General features: G+C 43.3%; 1 protein-coding gene across 5 annotated transcripts in view; it reads left to right on the top strand.

Annotated features, from left to right (window-relative positions):
• Positions 1–17,002, top strand: part of PDE1C (phosphodiesterase 1C) — a gene marked incomplete at both ends in the record, with an annotated part of 303,115 nt that extends 286,113 nt beyond the window's left edge. For 3 of the 5 annotated variants that reach the window (XM_080664043.1, XM_080664046.1, XM_080664045.1), the window contains 2 exons: positions 1,153–1,221; positions 16,833–17,002. In XM_080664043.1, the coding sequence (XP_080520169.1) occupies positions 1,153–1,221; positions 16,833–17,002 (239 nt within the window). Of the gene's footprint in view, positions 1–1,152; positions 1,222–7,719; positions 8,087–16,832 lie in introns of those variants that run through there. The other 2 variants (XM_080664044.1, XM_080664048.1) reach the window with 1 other exon arrangement.
• Positions 17,003–17,703: the final 701 nt, after the last annotated feature.

Here is a 17,703-nt window from a genome sequence, read left to right as displayed (position 1 = left end):
ACTAAGGAAGTGAATGAACAATAAATAATATTTGTATTTAGACATAAAATATATATGTACATTGTCTATATGTCTCTGTGTGTATACATTCTATATATATAGAAGCCTAATATGCAAAGTGTCCCCTCAGGAGTTCAGCCAACCGGGAGTTCAATTGCTCCCTATGGCGTGTGCTGACCATCAGGGGGCGGCACAGAATGAAGGGAGGCCCCGGCCAGTAGCCGGCAGCTGCTAGGGACCCTACCCGTGCACGAATTTCATGCACTGGGCTTCTAGTATTTATATATAAAATAAAATATGTATGGGTATACACACACACACACACACACACACAAACAAATGCCCTTTTGCAGAACAATTCAGCCCTCTTTAGTTTTGCTCTCTCTTTCCTGATCCACATACTGGGGGCTTCCTTCTCATTCCCACAGAGCCCCTCAACTGTTTGTATGAACGAAGATATTCCTTTCCTAATAGGAACTCCATTGCCAGCTTCGTGGTCAGGGGAGACTTCCACACTCTAGCATCTGTGTGGTTTCCCACACTCACTGAGTGCTCTCGCACACCTTGGCTACTTCAGTCCTCACCAGCACACTTTGATATCATTGTTATTGCCCTCCTTTTGCAGATGAAGACCTGAGCTTCCAATAAATCAAGTTAACATATTTAAGGTCCAATAGGGAGTGAAGGGACAAAGCTCGGGCAAACCCCTGATTCCTTGATCCTAAGTTCAGAACGTCCCTTCCACAGCAGGATTCTTTGCCCTGGTGCATGTTAGGATCCTCTGAGGTCCTTAGCAGTCCGATGCTGGAGCTCCTCCCTGGTCCCAGGAAGCCAGGACCTCTGGGCCAGGTGCTCATGCTACTGCTTATTCAGCAAGTTTCCCTGAAGAGTCTTGTGCGGTGTGTTGGTCTCCGACATCCCAACCTGCCAACCAGGAGACTGAGAGTGACCTCACGCGCAGGTGTCAAGGCCGTGCTCCTGGCTCTTCTGGACCATGTAATACATGCTGCTTACAACCTCACCCAACCTTCTTCCAAACATTTTCAGACCCAGACTTTTGGATCACCTGATAACATTTTAGAGGAGCGTTTACCTGTCTGAGAGGTCTGTCCACAATCCTACTTTTCCTCATCCTCTTCTTCCTCTTTGCAGGCACAAAGAAGCACTCTCACGGCTCCCCAGCCCCGAGCACCAGCTCCACAAGTCGCCTTACCTTGCCAGGTGGGTAAATGGCATCACGCCGTGATCTCAGTGATCACAGACAGCAGACAGAACCGCTTTCTCAGGTGTTGAGGTCAGCAGTTGATAAGCTGGGAATCTGGCCCCATATTAGCCAGTCTGCTCCACATGATTGGAGGGCCTCTGTCACCCACTTTTGTCTAGTTCCTCCAGGAATGGCCATGATAACTCCATACTTGGTTCACAGTCTCTCCTGCTTGCTGATGGAAAGAACAGAATGTTGTTCTTCCTTAATTTCATCTGGATGTGTTTTGGAAGTATCTGGGAGACAGATGGTGCAGGGGAATGAGTATGAGTCTTTGGTGAGAGAGACTTGGGTTCAAATCCCAGCTCTACCATGTTCAAACTGTGCAAGCTCACTACACTTATGGGGCTTCTTGCTTATAAGTTTAGTATAGTCCTGACTCACAGTGGGTGCTCACAGCTAATCTACCACTGGGAAACATGGAAGTCATGCACAAACCCTGCTGGATTCCATCTAACATTTTAGCAGGAAATTTTAAGCATTCATGATGATTTTGTATAATCACTAATACGAGAGGCACCTATTGGCCATTCTGTCTCCATGTGTGTACAGGCTTACATTCTCTACCATGATTTAATTTCTACAAGTAGAACTTATAAAACACATTGTTTAGGGGAAGAGGTTATAAAAGGAAAACATAAACATAGTAGAAAAACTAAAAAAATAATCTGTACTAATAAAAGGGTAATATGCTAATTAGACTGGATAGACCCGATGTCTTCCAGACGTCATTCTGGACGTCCTTCCTGACAAAGCCAGGGCCCGGCTTGGGGAAGCTGCCCGCGGTCTCGGGTGCCTGTGGCCAGCCTGGGGTAAGCTGGCCCAGGTCCTGGGTGCCTGTGGGCGGCCAGAGGAGGGAAGCCCAGGTCCTGGGTGCTGGAGGGAAGCTGGTGCCGGCAGCCGGGGGAAGGAAGGCCTACTCATACATGAATTTTCATGCATTGGGCCTATAGTAGAAATTATAAGAAGGAAAATGTTGCCAATGCTACCACTCAGAGGTAACCAAAATGACTGTTCCTTTATTAGATTTTTCCCTCCCTAGGGTGGAATTATACTCTACATGAAATTTGTCTCATCTCTTAAAATTTGCTATTACATCATGAGATTCCCCCTGTGTTATTAAATATTTTAAGAGTATTTTAGTGCTTGATTAACATTTCATATGATTAATTTATACCATAGTTATATGCAGAGGCTTGACTGCGTGGGAAGTCAGTGCCCCTAACCCCTGTGTTGTTCAAAGGTCAACAGTATATTCATTGATAATTTTCTATTAATGTAGCTTGTATTTTTGTTATTATAAACTAGTAGCCCTGAGCACGAATCTGTGTGCCAGTAGCTCACCAGTAGCTCGCTGCCGCCCTCCAGTAGCAGTCCGTCTGCTGCCCCGTCCTTCTGTAGCTCCGCCCGCCCCTCCTCTACCTCGCCCCCCCTCATAGCTTTCTGCCTTGCCCCCTCCTGTACCTCCCTCCACCCCCTGCCCCCACTTCATAGCTTGCTGCCCTGCCCTCTCCTGTAGCTCTCCACCACCCACTTGTAGCTCGCTGCCCCACCCTCCTGCTGATCCGTGATCCAGTTGTTACACAGTTGGTTGTTACGCTTCACGGTGTAACGACCATTTGCATATTACATCTTTTTATATAGAATAACCTCACATTCTTGTACATAAATCTTTCTATGGATTGAAGACAGATTCCTATATGTAGAATTATTGGCTCAAAGAATAGGTACATATTTAGGTTCTTAACACATGAGAGTCGAAGTGATTTCCCAAAAGGTAGCATTATTTTATACTCCCAGTGACGCGTTTACCATTTCACTGTGCTCTTGCTCATGCTAACATTAATATTTTACCAATTTGATGATGATAAAAAATTATATCCATATGTGGCTCATATTCATTTTATTTTTTAAAATTGTTTTCCAATGTTAATTTGTCTTTTACATTTCTTCTTTGGGGAATTACCAAATATGATCCATTCTGAGAGGGACAGTGCCTAGCATTTTGGTCACTGATACAGGAATGTTTTGCAATCAATAGTGTGTTATATTTAATTAGCATGTTTTCTTGGTTATACATGAAATAATAGTTTATAATCAGTGGCATCTTAGCTTAGATGAAATATAATCTGTCTATCTGCTTTTTCAACCTCAACTTCTGTAGCTTCCTCACCCCCATCCAACAACTGGATTTGGTGTCCACCAAGTAGGCCTTGAACTTTCTTGCCTCTGTCATCCCACCTGAAACATGGCTTCCCTTTCCTCCCTGGCTAATTTATTTTTGCAGTCCCTCCAAATCATCTTGGTACCATTAGTACTTACTTATAAGGATTTGCTAAGAAGCCCTTTTACCCAGTGATAGATGGCTTTTTCCAGGGTGGGGACTGTCTTATTCTTTTTTTGCCTCAGTGCCTGCCAAGGTGACAAGCACATATTAGATACTCATTAGTGTTGATAAGGCTGGATGGATGGGTGTGTGAGCAGGCACTGTTTATGTTAATTTATGACTGTACAAAAAGCAACCATCCTCAGGAAAAGGCTCATTTTCAAGTTTGAATTTGCATTAACTCTGCTAACTTGCTTTTTAGTATTGAGTCAACCGTGGTCTGTAGTCTCTGGAGGCCTCTTTCATCCTTTCCTGCCTGTGCCCTTAGGACCATAGACATTAGGAGGAAAACAGCTCTGAACCAAGCAACTCCAGTGTGTAGGGATGGTGTTTGCTCTTCTGTGGAAGGCCGTGACATTCCAGGGTGAGGTGGGATCTCTGACATCATCCTGGACATCTACAAGGATGTACAGCTGACCTGGCTTCTGTCTTCTGTGCTGGAGGCCTGTTGTTGGCCTGCTGCCTCCAAGGTTTCTGAGCCAGAGTCTCAGCCACTGTGGCCTTGCCTTGGTTGGGCAGTCTAAACTGGCCCAAGTTGGGTGTCTTAGGTTTCGAGTTGGGACCACTCCAAAGCCTGTAGAGTTGGAGTGGGTAGTTCTCATGCTCTGTCTATCAGACCCCCTCCACCACATGTGTTATGATGGCAGCTCACTACTTCTTTCTACCTCAGGAATACCACATGTTGCCTCCCTCTGACTCAAGTGCCTGTACCTCAAGCTGTTTGTGCTGGCTGTCAAACAGTTAAAAATACCTTGTTTAAGATACGCAAAAGCTCAATGGAGGACTAATACTCCTTAAAAAACAATAAAGTAAAATTATGCAGAAACAAAACTACAAAGATTTGTAAAACAAATAACTCTAAAATCTTAAATGAAAAACAAACATATTACCATTCAAAATTTAAAAAGAGAAAGGAAAACTCAAGGTGGACCGAAGGTGAAAAGAAAAATTTCATGTTGGAAGATAGTCCTTAGGACTTTGACACAGAGAGAGAATCAGATCACAAATGAACGAGCATGAACTATAAAACTTAGAAGAAGACACAGGGATACATCTTCATGACCTTGGACTAGGGAATGATTTCTTAGATAGGACACTTAATGCCCAAGCAACCAAAACAAAAAAATAGATAATACAACTTTGTTAAAATTAAAAACAGTTGTACTTCAAAGGACACTAACAAGAAAGTAGAAAGAAAATCCACAGAATGGTAGAAAATATTTGCAAATTATATACCTGATAAGGATCTAGTGTCCAGAATGTGGAAAACATTCTTACAACTCAACAGTAAAAAGACAAATAACCCAATTAAACAGTGGGCAGAGGATTTGAATAAACATTACTCCCAAGAAGATATACAAAAAGAATGTGGAAAGATGGTCAACATCATTAGTCATTAGAAAAAAGCAAATCAAAACCAAAATAAGATATCACTCCACATGCACTAGAATGACAAGAATAAAACAAGTGTTGCCAATGACCTGGAGCAAGTGATACCCCCATTTATTGTTGGTGATGGAAAATGGTTTAGCCACTTTGGAAAACAGTTCGATAGTTTCTCAAAAAGTCACAGAGAGGGACCATATGACTCAGCATTCCACTCCATTAGGTATATTCTCAAGAGAATGGAAAACATATGTTCACACAAAAGCTTGTCCATAAATATTCACAGCGGCATTACTTGTGATAACTACAAAGTGGGGACAAACTAAATGTCCATCAACTGATGAGTATATAAACAAAATGTGGTATATCCGTACAATAGATTGTTGTTCAGTCATACTAAAGGACTGATGTACTGATATAGTTTATAACATAGATAAACCTTAAAGACATTTTGCTAAGTGAAAGAAGCCAGACACAAAAGGCCACATATTATATGATTTCATTTATGTGAAATATCCAGAATAGGCTAATCCATAAAGACAGAATGTAGATTAGGGGTTGCTAGAGGCTGGGGAGAGAGGAGAATAGAAAGTAAATTATCATAGGTATGATTCTTTGAGTGGCAATAAAAATTTTATGGAATTAGATATTGCTAATGGTTGTCCAACCTTGTGAATATACAAAAACGACTGAACTGTACACTTTAATGGGGGAATTTTATGGTATGTGAGTGTATATTTCAATAAAAGAGCATGAAAGATAGATAAATGGCTCAAAAGACTCAAATTCTTAGATGGAAAATGCACCTCAGTTGCCATCCTATATAATAAAAGGCTAATATACAAATTGTCCCCTCGACCAGGAGTTCAACTGGGAGTTCGACCAGGGGACAGGGCCGGCCAGCCAACCTCCCGTGTCCCCTCCCCCCGCTGGCCTGGCTGGACCCCACCCAATGCACAAATTCATGCACCGGGCCTCTAATACCTAAATAAAATCAAATGCATGCTTAAGAACAGTATGAGAGTGCCTAAAATTACAACAAAAATGAGAAAAATCTTAAATACTATGAGAAACTGGTTATGTTCATGGAAGCTGCAAGCAGGTTGCCCATAATAAAATGGAAACCAACTGACAGCAATATTTGCCTTGGTAATAATAATTTGTGGGAAGACAATGAAGGTAAATCTTCCATATGCTGAGGGACTTATTTCCACAAGGAGAAAAGTGAACTCCAAAGCAAGGTGTGAGATACAAGGATTAATGGTGCACACACAAGTAAATAAAACATGCTGGTAAATTTGAGTAACTAGTCACTATAAAAATAATGTCCAATTTTGTGTTAAAATAGGCAACAAGCTATTGATGGAAGGAGGGTTATTCCATAGGAGTCAAGGAGTGCTAAAATCTATTTTGTCTTTGGGAAGAACTTTGTAATTTTGCAAATTTTTAACACAAAGAATCATCAGTAGAATAATTTAAATATAATCTACAGCATCTAAATCATCAAGAGAATACCAACAAAGGGAATATAGAAAATGTATCAATAGAAGGCAGAAAGGAAGAAAAAGAAGCAAGGAATAAAGAATAATGACAAAATTAGTAAAGTCAAATTCAAAATAAAAACAAAATTAGATCAGTAGAACCTGTTCTAAAATTATCAGAAATGAAAATAATTGCAAGTGGCTTAAACCCTGGTATTAAAATACAGAGATTGTGCAATTAGATTTTAAAAAAATCCAAAATCCAGCTCTATCCTGCTTTTAAGAGAAACTTAGAAAACACACTTACACAGAAAGTTTGCTGATGTATGGCAAAATAAATCCTGTGCAAAATATAAAGCTAGTTCTTGGGAAAACGTCTATTTTAACATCTGTTTAGCAGGCTACAGTAGATTTAAGTGAAAAATCTACTACTGTCTTCCAAAGCAGCTTTGTTTGTCTTTATCCATGTAGACATGATTTTACATATATTTCAGAGAAATGCAATGTTTTCCCTTTCTAACCTATTGAGCGATATGGGTGTTGAAAATTCAGATATAAAGAAAGTTCTGCAAATAACGTGCCTCAATCCAGAAGCCACCAGAGACCACGTAAAAAGAACAGCTTGTGTGGTTTCTGAAACTACCCGAGGGGTCCTCCTGCAGCTCCAGCACCAGAAAACTAGTCTGGGGACCTCGCCTTGAATCCTTGCACATCTTTAGCAAAGTGACTCTTACAGGGTAAAGCCATAGCACCTGCAGCCAATTCTTTTCTAGAGCCAACTTCACCTCTGCCTTATGGGGTTTGTGAGCCTCATCGAGCTCCATGGGGGGGCGTAAATGATGGAGAGCTGAGGATACGTTGGCTCTCACTGGAGGAGTGGCCTGGACCTTCACCACCTCTTATGGTCATGACTGCCACAGCGGAAGAGTAGTCAGTGACTTCCTTCTGAGCAGATGCCCCCGGGTGCCTCGGTCACACCACTTTGCTGGAGGGATCCCTAGATGGAAAGGTACAGTACTGTAGTCATTCACCGATGCGGATAGCTCGTTCATTGCTCCTCTGTGTGTGCAGCTGCTGGCGTGCACGGTAGTGTTGGCAGTAGATGCAGCTCTGCTTCTAACCTCCACCGCCTGATGTAGACAGAGTTTGTGTGTGCAGATGCCAGCTGGCTTGCAATGACATTGTTGTGTGTCCTGTTCTAGGGGACTACGGATAACACGTCCATCCAGAGGATTCCTCAGAAGAGAACTGACCAGCTCTGAGGTCTGAAGACATTTTAGGAAGCTTACATTTCTTTTACCAAAACAAAATATTATGTACATTGTAAGTTATTGAGTGATTAACTTCAAAAATGTTAACTTCTGACCCCCCTAATACGGATTTTTTTTATAATAAATACTTTGATATGTATTGCACATCTATCAAATATCAGGGACAATGCTAGGTTCTTAACATGTATTATGTATTACCTCATTTAATCATCACAGCAACTCTTCAGGAAGGTACTATAATCTCCATTCCACAGATTAGAAAATGGAGGCATAATCAAATAAATAGCTTGCCAAACTTAGCACTCCTTGTTCTGAGTCTCATTGACATTGACACAATGTCAAATCGCCCACACTCTACCCGCCTATCTTTCGCACTTGCACTCTGCCTGGGGATTAGACCAGTTACCCATGTACCAAGTTCAAGCACACTTCTTTTACGTGAAGATTCCAATGAGTGCTGTATTTGCAATTGTCTTTTATCTTGAGTTCATTTTGAGGGATGGCAGTTGTCATTCTTATCATGGATTAGATCAAAATGCATTTGTTATTTAGCCCTCAGAGCTCTAGAACACTGAAGAAATTTATCTTTACGGACTCTTTCTGGCATAAATTGTTGTTGATGTGAAGGAGGGACATAACACTACTGATTTTGCCTTACACTTCCCACCTTCCTATGCATACGTGGAAAAAAATGCACACATTGATGAGAAAAATCAAGCACAAGACTTCACTTATATAATCTCCAAATATCCCCCCCTCTCGGAAACAGCAGGTCTCATGTCCTTGGTGCTTGCCAGGGCAAACACAATGAAAACAAAGAACTTAGCTGAGGATGATCATCTCCTGGAGGGAGGACTTTCTTATTCTTTTATTTTTAGTTAGAGTAATACTTTTATTAAATGAACTCATTTGTCATTAACTCATAAGGGTGCAGAGCATTTAATCGGTAGCAGTTATTTTAAATACGGGAGGAAGGCTCTGAAGTCAGACCGCTTGGATGAGAAACTAGAATCCAGATTCCTATGCACTAGCTGTGTGAACCTGGGCAAGTTACTGAAGCTCTTTATGCCTCAGTCTCCTCACCCCGAAAGGAAGCGATACTAGTGCTTGCCTATTAGGGTTGTAGTGAGGACGATAGACCAGCTCAAGTTAAATGTGTAGCATGTGCTCAGTACACAGTGTGTGTCAGATATTGTATTTATTTATTTTTACCATGGCAGGTCCTGAACGGAACATCACAGGTCTCATATTGTTCCATCCTCAATGGAACTGATGTTAATAACATTCTAATCCCTTGCAATTCAAAACTCATGGGTGATTTTTGTAAGGGCTTTTAATTAGATTTCAGACCTATCCTGCAAGTAAACACTGATTTGAGAGATGGAATGAATGGCAGGGATTTTGTTCTTCAGGTAAAACAACACTTGAAAGGCAATAAATAATTATTCTATCTTGTTAGTTTAGTATATGTGCATGTGTGTGTGTGCGTGTGTGTGTGTGTGCGCAAATGCAGATAGAAACTGTCTATAGATGGAAATGGATTTTGCAAAGGTCATATCATGGCTTTATCTTTGAAACAGAAGAAAACATGTGTCTGACACTTCTTTTTATAAAAAGGTGCCAATATTAGAAATTGTCCAGAAGCTGAGAGCGAGCCACGTCGCTGCCTTTGGAGCACGGCCACAGTGCGGGGTGCCAATGGCCACACTGCGGTTGCAGGAGACGGGAAGAGAGGGATGCTGATGCAGCTTGTGGTTCCACTCCGGGAATCCGGCTGGACTAGGTTACACGAGGACCCGTCATTGTTCTCTGGCCTGCGATCACTCAGTGCAAAACAACAATGTGTGCTGCATGAATGAGATGGATGTGATATGAGAGCGAATTAGCCCAGTCTTTCTGAAAGTGTTCTGCCAAATACTCTGTGACTTGCTCCTGATAAAGGGGGTTCCTTTGCCTGATAAAATTGAGGAATCTGCATGCTATCGGCTATTCTTAGGGATTCATAATACGCTTCTCCATCATTTAGGTCTCAAAGTCCTACCATGAACCTTCACCCAGTTAAATTGGACTTAAGACCACCTCCCTCCCACAACAACATCTATTCCATTCACAACTTCATTGAAGGTACTTTGAGAAACAGCAACCTAAACAAGTTTTATAAAACTTCAGTCATATTATAACACCTGAATCCAACTAACAGCCATCAATTTCACATATGAACTAGAGGCCTGGTGCACAGATTCATGCACCAGTGGGGTTCCTCGGCCTGGTCTGTGGGGACTGGGCTGAAACTGGCTCTTTGATATCCCCCAAGGGGTCCTGGATTGTGAGAGGGCACAGGCCAGGCCGAGGGACCCCACCAGTGCACTATTGGGGCTGGGGAGGGACCACAGGAGGGCTCCAGGGTGTATCTGGCCCATCTTGCCCAGGCCCAATCGGCCGGACCCCAGCAGCAAGCTAACCTATTATTCAGAGCATCTGCCCCCTGGTGGTTAGTACACATCATAGCGACTGGTTGAACGGTCAGACACTTAGCATATTAGGCTTTTATTATCTATCTATATAAAGAGGAAATAAGCAAATTAGGCTGGGACTCTGTAACGGGTCACGACCAGACAGGAGGAGGGTACGTGCGCAGGTGAGGCCCAGAGTGGAGACGGGGGCCAGTGAGCCACCGCACCTAGCCCGGGCCAGTCCCCCAGAGCCAGAGCAGACACAGACAGGGATGGGGGGCCGGCCCACAGCCTCCGTGGCTGAGCACAGGCCCGGAGAGGAGTCGGTGGGCCCACCTTCCGCGGAAGCAGTGTGGATCCCTCCCGCCTCCTGTGGAAGCGGCGTGGCTCCCTCCTGGCTCCCGTGGGCACCAGCGGCTCGCTTCCGCCTCCTGTGGGTGGCCTACTGTGCACGATATCGCACGATGGGCTACTAGTATAGGATAAATCCGTATCTATTTTCTAAAGAAGAATACTTCTATGTAATGGTCTCTCTCCTTGTCTCACGCCCCCAACACACACACATATAGCTACCAAAAGCAAAATGGTCTCAGAGAGAGAGACACAGAGAGAAACTAGAAGGTAGGCTGGTGGATGGCAGAGGAAGTGAAGGTCATAGACGTCTTTGGGAGGAATTGTGGTATTTAGGACAAAGATGAGATTTGAACTTAGGAGGACTAAAACTCCTAAAAGAATACCACTTTCGTGAAAAACAAACATCATGTGTAATTGCCAAATAAAGGTGATGAAGAGTCAGTTTTTGACTTGAACTTGTCTTTTCCTAAGCACGTTTGAAAGTAGTATCGATGATGACTTTGTCAAGTGCAGGTTCTACGTAGACACGTGACTTTGTCAAGCTTTCATTAGCTAATGAGATCCTTTCCGCAAGTACATTGCTCTTTGTGACTGTGCCCTGAAGAGGAAAGGGTCCACCTTGCTGATGAACAGGCATGGGGGGCGGGGCGGGGGAGTGGCTCTGTTCCCAGTTTACTTCTTCTCAAGCGGGGGAGGGGATTGCAACAGGTCTGCTTTGGTTCAGCTGTGGGAAGTGCCCAGTCACTGAAGGGGAAGGGTCAGACCCCCTTCCAGGAATATCTCAGGAATGAAGGAGTCCTCAGGAGGCTACACCAGCACCCCAGAAAGAGAAAAGTCCCTGTTAAACTCCAGATGGCGCCCTCATCTCTGGCTCTGCTCTTTTGCCCTGTGATCAAATCGGGGGTCCCCTGTACTGGGGAAAGGCCATCAGTGCATACAAAACAGCACTCTCTGAATTTCCCTTTTCTTCACATTTCGAGTGAGGCTGACGGCAGGCATAGAAGTATTTCTACCATGTCGGTGGGGGGCCAATCTCTGTCAGAGGGTTCAACTCTATTTGCCATGACTCCAGTGGCAAGGAGAGTTTTTGTTCTAATGATCAAAATTCCAGCAAACGGTAAATCTTTCTTCATGCTGAGAAGTGGAAATTCAATAATACTTTGCCTGGGTTCGTGCTGAGCAGCAAAAATGGAATGAATGTGGAGAGGGACCGTGATTTGAGCACTAAATCAGCCGGCCCAATGTTGGCACCACCAGCTTTGATGCTGAAGCCCTCTCCTGTCTCTACCCCATTCTCCAGAGTAAGGAGACTGTTTTTATGTTTGTCCCTAGACTGTTTTGTGCTGCGATCCCTTGTTTACCCTAAGAAACTCTGAGATCTTAAACATCTCCGTTGTTCTGCGTGTACATTATGATACCACCACAGCACCATTTGCTGAACGTCTTCCCATGTCAGCCTAACTCAAAAGGCAAAGTTGGTGTGGGTATTCTGGAGCTTATAGTAAGGAATCACTAATCATGCTTGTGCACTTTTCCTTCTGTAAGCAAGCCACAGGTTTCAGAGAGGGTTCCTGGAATGGAAGCCCCCCAAGGGCAGGGATTTCTGTCTGTTTTGTTCATGGTGACATCAGCAGGACAAGGTAGGTTCTCTAAGAAGCCTATGAATGAATATTACTCTACAGGCTGTCAGATGTATATGCAGCTAGACAGGGGTGGGCAAACTTTTTGGCTCGAGGGCCACAATGGGTTCTTAAACTGGACCGGAGGGCTGGAACAAAAGCATGGGTGGAGTGTTTGTGTGAACTAATATAAATTCAAAGTAAAGGAGCGGAGGGGAGACCAAGAGAACCGGATAGAACAGCCGGATCCGGCCGGTGGGCCGTAGTTTGCCCACGGCTGAGAGCTCTCTGAGATGTTTCGACTAAGGCCCCGAGTAAACAGAGTTTTACTGTCTTTCTATTATGTATGATTTTGTAGAAAGGGTCTAATCTACGATTCTGTAGAAGACATTTTAGTAGTATGTTTCTTTGTAAAAAGTTGTGTCACTCAAGCCTGATCATAATAGAAAAATTAGAAAGTGTCAATAACCAACAAGAAGTAAAATAACCATGTTTATATTACTCATGCTATGGTTTAAATGTATGTTCTTACAGAGTTTAATATTTATATGTGCATAATATTTATATGTTTTTATAGTAATAAGGTTAGATCATCTGTACTGCTTTTTTATTTGCATGTACCTCCATTTTTACTAATAGACATCTATATCATTTTTCCATAGTGCCACAGTAGGATATTTAATTCCCTGTGATTGTACATTGAAGTTGCTTCTAATCTCCTTGATCATGAATGCCATGCATTTTCCTATTATTGGGCACAACTGCTTTCTCTCTTGTTTAATGGAGCCATCCCTCAGTCCTACTCCTGCAAGCAACCTGCCCATCACACTCCTGCTGGCCTTTCCATTGGGAGCAGAGTAGCCGCAGAGAGAACTCGCATTCCGGGCAATGACTCAGCATCTCTGCTCCTCCACACCTTTCACCTCATTATTACACCTTACCTGTTCCTGATGATCACTTAACCAGGTTTCACCTTATTCACCTTCACATTGTCTCCAGCAGGAGCAGGAAGGGGAAGAGGCGGGGCAGAGGGTGGGGATATAGCAGAGGGGAGCAGAGGGAGGAGTATCAATTACCTTCTTCTGCGTACAGATCTGCAGGTCAGACGGTGTGCTTTTCTTATTATCGACAGTCCACACTTTATTCAGGTTTCCTTGGTTGTTATCTAGTGTCTTTCTTCAGTTCCAGGGTCCCACCCAGGATAACACCTGGCATTTAGTCACATGTTTCCTTAGGTGCCTCTTGGCTGTGACAGTTTCTCTGCCTTCCTTTGTTTTGGGTGACTTTGACAGTTTTGGGGAATATCTGTCAGGTATTTTGTAGAATGTCCCTCAACTGTGACTCATCTGATGCCTTTTCATCATTAGAACGGGGTTATGTATTTTTGGGAGGAAGACCACAGAGGTAAAGTGCTATTTTCATTACATAATTTGCATTTTCATCACGTAAAATAAGGGTGTATACTACCAACACCGCTTATCACTGTTGACGTCGACCTCGATCTCCTGGTGGAGGAGGTGTTTGTTAGATTTCTTCACTGTAAGGTTACTCTTGGTCCCCTTCCCAGCCTGTATTCCAGCCCACACGAAGGCTCCTTCTCCTTGAGGGAGGTTCATCAACATGAATTATTTGGAATTCTTATGCCTGAAAAGTGTGTCTACTCTCCCAAAATTATTTATTTATTCCAGTATGTAGTTATCTCGGTATAAAGCCATGGATGTTTATTTTATACTTTGGGTTATAATTCCATACTGCTGTGTTTATTTTGATGGTCAAATCATTCCAACTTTGGCCATTTGGGAGCTCTTTTATTTTGGGGGGGGGGACCCTTTGTCCTGTCTTTCATTGTATTTTGTTTGTTTTTTGTACTTTCTTACTTTTCTGCCACTACAAGATGCTCCAGGTTCATCTTGTTCTCTAGTCCCTGAACCAGCCATTTCTACAAGGACTCCTGAATCCATTCATTGGAGAAGAGTATTAGAAGCCATGGTCTGGGTACTAGGAGTGCTTGTTGCTACTGAGACTTCTAGGCTTGTAGCTACTTCATCGCTTCTAGAACTTTTCAGCTAATAGACCCAGAAAATGTGTGCTTATGTGTCCATCTATATCTACATTAAGTGAAACTTGAATTCGTACAGCCACTTGGACCATTCTGACCCTTCCACTTATTTGTATATTCTGCTCCAGCAGTGAGAACCCTGGCTCTCACCAGCCATTATTCACATGCATGATTGTTCAGTTCCCGTAGACACATAGGGTAGTGTTGGAATTGTTAACTAGTACTCCCAACAATACTGTCTACCCGTATACAGTACTTGTTCACAGCCTTGCTGGGCTTTAGTCTAATAACTGAATGCACTCACATCCAGTTCTTTAGCTGAGTGTCTTTTTGCTACACTCTATTTAATGCTTCCTACATTCGTAATGCCATTAGATTGTTTTGTTACATCCTGCATTTCATTCTGTGATTCCTAACCTCCGAAATTATTTTTAAAATTTGCATCCATTAAGGTTCACTCCTTGTGCTGCAGTGTGTAGTGAACTCCTTTCATGTCCTGTGTGGTTCAGGGTTCAGGTTCAGGATTCAGGCTCTGGAGGAGGCCACACACAAATGAAAGAGGTTATACAAGAAACTATAAATTTGGGAATATTGGGGGCCAGGAGGGAGCCCAACTCAAGGGGAAGGACTCCGCTTTGCACTGGCCTAGTGATCCCTTTTATTAAGACTTTGGGATCTACCCATAGCTCTAGGCAGGCAATTCCAGTAATAGCCAGTCAGCAAGGATTTACATAAGATTAAAAGGTGGAAGTTGCTTTAGCTACCATTGTCTCTACTAGACAGTGGGTGGTTGGCTCTGACCTTTCAGAGCTTCAAGGGTGACCAGCCTTCCGGGTTACTTGTCCACGCCTCTCTGCTAGTGAAGGCAATGGACCGCTTCCAACAGCAGTGTGTTCTGGATTTTGATGTATCCACCTCCACAGTACCATCTGGAATAGTTTTGCTGCCCTACAAATCCCCTGTGCTCCACCTGCTTGAACCCCCCTCCTCCCTTCGAACCCCTGGCCGTCCCTGATCCTTTGATCATTTCTATTGTTTTGCCCTTTCAGGCGTGTCCTCTAAGTGGAATCATTCAGAATGTAGCCTCCTCAGACTGGCGGCTTTCACTTAGCATTCATTACACATGGAAGATTTACCTAAGTCCGTGGTCGGCAAACTGTGGCTCGCGAGCCACATGTGGCTCTTTGGCCCCTTGAGTGTGGCTCTTCCACAAAATACCACAGCCTGTGAGAGTCTATTTTGAAGAAGTGGCGTTAGAAGAAGTTTAAAAAAAATTGGCTCTCAAAAGAAATTTTAATCATTGTCCTGTTGATATTTGGCTCTGTTGACTAATGAGTTTGCCGACCACTGACCTAAGTCTTCACATGTCTTGACTGCTCTTTGCTTTTAACCACTGAATGACACTCCCTGGTATGAATATTCTGCAATTTGTTTCTCCATTTAACTATTGAGGGACTTCTTGGTTGCTTTTAGTCTTTGGCAATTATGAATAAACTTCTATAAAATGCATGTATAGGTTTATATGTGGACATAAGTTTTCAAGTCCATTGGGTAACTATCTAGGAGCACAACTGCTGGATCACAGGGTATAACTATGTTGGGCTTCCTAAGAAACGGTCACACTGTCTCCCAAAGTGGCCGCACCATTCTGCATTCCCACCAGCAAGAGAGCTCCCTCACCAGCAATGAGCGTCATCAGATTTTAAAGTTTTTATTTTATCCATCCGAATAGGTGTGTAGTATATATACACCATTGTTGTTGTTTTAATATACTTTTATTGATTTCAGAGAGAAAGGGGGAGGGAGAGAGAGATAGAAACATCAGTGATAAGAGAGAATCATTGATCGGCTTCCTCTTGCATGCCCCCACTGGGGATCGAGCCCACAACCCAGGCATGTGCCCTTGACCGGAATTGAACCTGGGACCCTTCAGTCTGCAGGCCAACACTCTATCCAGTGAGCCAAACCGGCTAAGGCTATCACCATTGTTTTAATTTGCAAATCCCTAGTGACAAAAATTGAGCATCTTTTCCTTTGCTTTTTTGCTATGTGTATATCTTCTTTGGTGAGGAGTCTGTTCAGATCTTTCGTTCATTTGGATATGTGAGCTTTATATATGTTTTTGCAAAATTTTCTCAAGGATGTACTTTGTATTAGCATTTCACGATTGCCTGCCACATCACAACCCCGAAAGCTTACAGACAATGCTAAATGCTGGTTGATGACATGGCTGGGCTCACTTCTGTTTGCCTTGCTCTTCCCCAAAGTGACCCCACTGTACCCTCTCTCTTCCTTACCTCTATTCTTCATTAGAAAAGAACTTTACATTCTGGGCTAATCACTTTTTATCTCTAGGAGTTTTTCTTTATTTAAAGTGAGTGGCCAAGGTGATAATATGCTTATTCATCTGTCCAATTCATCTGTCTCCCTAAGACTCCAGGGAGAGTTTAACTCTGTTTGTTTCCTCGTTTTGAAGACAACAAACAGGTCTTGGGGTGAGGAGGTTGTTGGGGCCTTGCTGAGCTAACGGCTGTCTGTCTTCCTTTGCATGGCCTCCAGTGATCAAGCCTCCGCTGCGCCACTTTAAACGCCCCGCTTATGCATCCAGCTCCTACGCGCCGTCGGTCCCCAAGAAAACGGAGGAGCACCCTGCGAGGTACAAGATGCTGGATCAGAGGATCAAAATGAAAAAGATTCAGAACATCTCCCATAACTGGAACAGGAAATAGGTCAAGGGGAAGAGAGGGGGTGGAGGAGGGGCCCAGTCTCTGCCTCCCAGCACTCACCAGCCACCAGGTATACCTCCAAAGGGCTGCTGGGGGGGGGGCTGGGGCAGGGGAGGGAGGGCCGGTGCCATCATGGTTGAGCTCACCAGGGCAAAGAGGAGCTGTGTGTGATTTTCCCTTTACTGTTCTGCTATAAACTCATCAGTTGCTGGATGTGGGGGTCAATGCAGACCTCCCAGCAAACCAGGAAGTGGGTTGTCTCATGTGGCTTTTATTGCTCTAAATCTTTCAAAGTCTAAATTGGACTAAAATTAACACGATGCAACCTGTTCAGAAAAAATGAAATTCCTCCCCTTGATACTATTTTTAACCCTGGAAGTTGACTTGCTCCACTAAGATTATTGGTTAGTAATCATTATATTTCAGAAATGCACTTCTAAAGCCATTTCTCTCAATTTTAAATGCAATGTTTAAAATTCAAATAAACATGTCCCTCTCCAAGTAGAAGCACTCCAAACAAAAGTTGCACTTCTGAATGGAAGCAGTCTTAGTGGGAAAAGAAGACTTAGGAATTGTGTGTTCATAGATATTTCTGAATTTGGGCTTACTGAGCAGATCCAGGTTCAAAGTAAAGACCCTTGTTTTGGTTCTCATTGCGTGCGTCAGGCCTAATAGTCTCGTGTAAGGCTGTGAGGGTTTGCAGG

This window comes from Plecotus auritus (genome assembly GCF_963455305.1).
Source record: "Plecotus auritus genome assembly, chromosome: 4".
Taxonomy (NCBI): domain Eukaryota; kingdom Metazoa; phylum Chordata; class Mammalia; order Chiroptera; family Vespertilionidae; genus Plecotus; species Plecotus auritus.
The sequence above is the reverse complement of the archived record's forward strand: the minus strand, read 5'-3'. Positions and strand labels throughout refer to the sequence as shown.